General features: G+C 32.6%; 1 protein-coding gene across 1 annotated transcript; it reads left to right on the top strand.

Moving 5' to 3' along the window:
- The first annotated feature begins 2,052 nt into the window (after positions 1-2,052).
- On the top strand, positions 2,053-2,541 carry LOC149563267 (uncharacterized). Its single transcript, XM_089828111.1, has one exon. The coding sequence runs from the start codon at positions 2,053-2,055 to the stop codon at positions 2,539-2,541; it is 489 nt and encodes a 162-aa protein (XP_089684237.1).
- The last annotated feature ends 210 nt before the right edge of the window (positions 2,542-2,751 follow it).

The raw sequence follows: 2,751 nt of genomic DNA, 5'->3' as shown, positions 1-2,751 counted from the left end.
AATGAGGTCAAGAAGGATTCCTAGGAAGCTCATATTGAGGTTTTTTTAGGGCTTGATGTGATAATCTTGTTGAGGAACAAATTAAAACCTTGGAGATTATTTCTACTAATGAGGAAGGAAAGGTTCAAAAGATAAAAAATGACCTAGAAGACCAAATTAAGGCCCTTAATGAAAAAATGGTGTCTTTGAACAACACATTTGATAATGCACTCACTTGCATTGAAATGGATGTGGTCATCTCCACTTTATGCAAGGTCCAAAAAGAGATGGCGTGGAAGGCTATCTATTACTAGACATAGAAAACTTTAAAAAGTTGGAAGGTAGAAGAATAATGTTCAAGTAGAAATGAAAAGTGCAAAGGATGTTAACAATTGGGCTGAAGATCTTAGGTAGATAATCAAGGAATGGGAGAATATAACTTCAAGGCCTAGCTTTCTAGGCCTTGGGCTTCCTTTTCTCTTTTTCTTTTAATGTTTTGTTTGTTCTCTTTAGCTTTGGTGTGGGTTATTATGCTCTTGCTTATAATTTTGGGACATAGTTTCAATATTGTTAAGTCTGAACTAAATTATGTTAATCCGTAGTACTCTAAGACTCAATTTTTTTTGTGATTATCAACAATATTTTGGCTCATTAGTTAGACTCTAGAATTAGTAGTTATAACTCTATTTTTTATTAAGTTTTGTTTGGTGGTGAATCTCTAACAGTTGGTGTCACTGATGGTCTTTTATGTGGCTTGGTTGCAATGGCCCAATGCATAAATGTTCTCTAGTTCCAAAGGTTCATGATCGTCTTCTCACCTCCTTTAATAAAAAACAACTATAAATAAAAACCATTTTCTAATTGAATGATTTTTGGAAGATCTTTTAAAGGAATTTGAGAGAAAATGTCTCCCATGTTGAGATACATCTTGCAGGCTTGTAAAATATTATTACATCTTGAGATACTATCAAAGTTGTCAAGATTAAACATAATCTTTAAAGGATTTGATGAACCCAATACAATGGTTGAAGTTTAAAATATGGAAAAAATTTGACAAGTCAATGATCAACAATATTTCTTATACTTCTTGTTATTATTATTTATTTAAAAAATAGTTTAATTGTTAGTTAAGTTGGTCTAATTGATTTATTTAAGAATCTTATTGAATACACTTAATGTTATTTTGTTTTTTTTTTTTGTTGATAATTGGTTGCAAAAAATATTTGAAAATCAAAATGAAAAAAACAGTATTTAAAACATAAAAAATAAAATAAGATAATTGCAACGGCTAATAAAGACATACTATTCATAGAAAATGAAGTGAAAACATAAGTCTCTGCTACATAGGTGGAACTAACAATAAGTGTGTCAAGGTTTTATTTTCATCTATTAAATAAAATAGAATTTGAAGAGACTATAAACAAGTGTCATGTATTTGAATAAAATATGAATTGTAAATGATAAATTTCATTAGAAAATGGAGTAATGTATATTTAATTGTATATATATATATATATATATATATATATATATATATATATATATATATATATATATAAAACACAATAGTAAGTTGTGAGCCTCTTATTGAGAAGTCTTGGGTTCGACTCTACACAAGATTAATAAATAATAATAATTAATCACATCACATGATAAACTAGAAGAAGAGGATATGAAAATTCATCTTCATAATGCAACCATAGTGCTCCAGCTCCTCGCAAATTAAGAGATGGCATGGGTACTAAATTTTGTCTTCTCACCCCAACAATCTCTATCCTAGATCGAGGCGGGGTGCCTGATTGAGAGAAGAAAGCGTAATATAGTTGTATAGAGTTAAGCAGGACAAAGCATTATATATATTTTTATATGTTTCTTAACATGCTCGAATCATTCTTATTATTTTTATTATTAAGATGATGATATTGTTATTGAAAAAAGTCAAAAGCAGTTGTGTCTAATCACCCCACCATTAAGATCCATATAAACATAAGCCCCGAGTTTCATGTCAGCATAGAGTACCCATCCACCATTGAAGATAGCTTCAAATTGATTGAGACAACAAAACCCTAAGAAATGGAGCACTCATCGTACAAACTCATGGTCAGCAACAAGAACGAGAAGCGCAAATGGAAAACAATAGTCTTAGATCTGGAGAACACCCTTGTTTATTCAAGCTCGACAGTCATCCCCCAATATGAGTACACAATCTCCGTGAGAGGCCATCAGGAGCACTCAGCCCCAAGTACAATCACATACTACGTACAGAAGAGGTCTGCAATAGACCTTCTGATGGCAGAACTGGTAAGAAACAACTATGAGATAATAATATTCACCTCAGCCACCAAAGAATACGCAGACGCCATTCTCGACAAGCTACAAATCGATATTATTCACAAAGCCAACATAGACATTCGCCTCTATAGAGACTCCTACCTCCTCTCTAACAAAGATGACTATGTCAAAGACATCATAGTCCTTAAAAGAGACCTCAAAAATGTCATAATTGTGGACGATAATCCGGCGAGCTATAAACTTCACCCGAGAAATGCCTTCCCCGTGTAACCATTTTCTAGGGACTTGAATGATCGAGAGCTGTGCCGGGTAAGAGACCTCTCCATCATCGCGGCGCTATCCTACGATGTGAGAGAAACCATCAAAATATATCTAGCCATAGGTGTGCTGGAATAACATTAATAATTCTTTTGCATTTAGTTTTCAAGTAGTCAATTTTTTCCTTCATCCTTAATAATTAGGGTTTCATTGTATCTCTTG

The sequence above is a fragment of the Cupressus sempervirens genome, chromosome 4, assembly GCF_028749045.1.
Source record: "Cupressus sempervirens isolate cs-2001-9-10 chromosome 4, ASM2874904v1, whole genome shotgun sequence".
Taxonomy (NCBI): Eukaryota; Viridiplantae; Streptophyta; class Pinopsida; order Cupressales; family Cupressaceae; genus Cupressus; species Cupressus sempervirens.
Note: the sequence above shows the minus strand (reverse complement) of the source record. Positions and strands in the feature narration are given on the sequence as shown.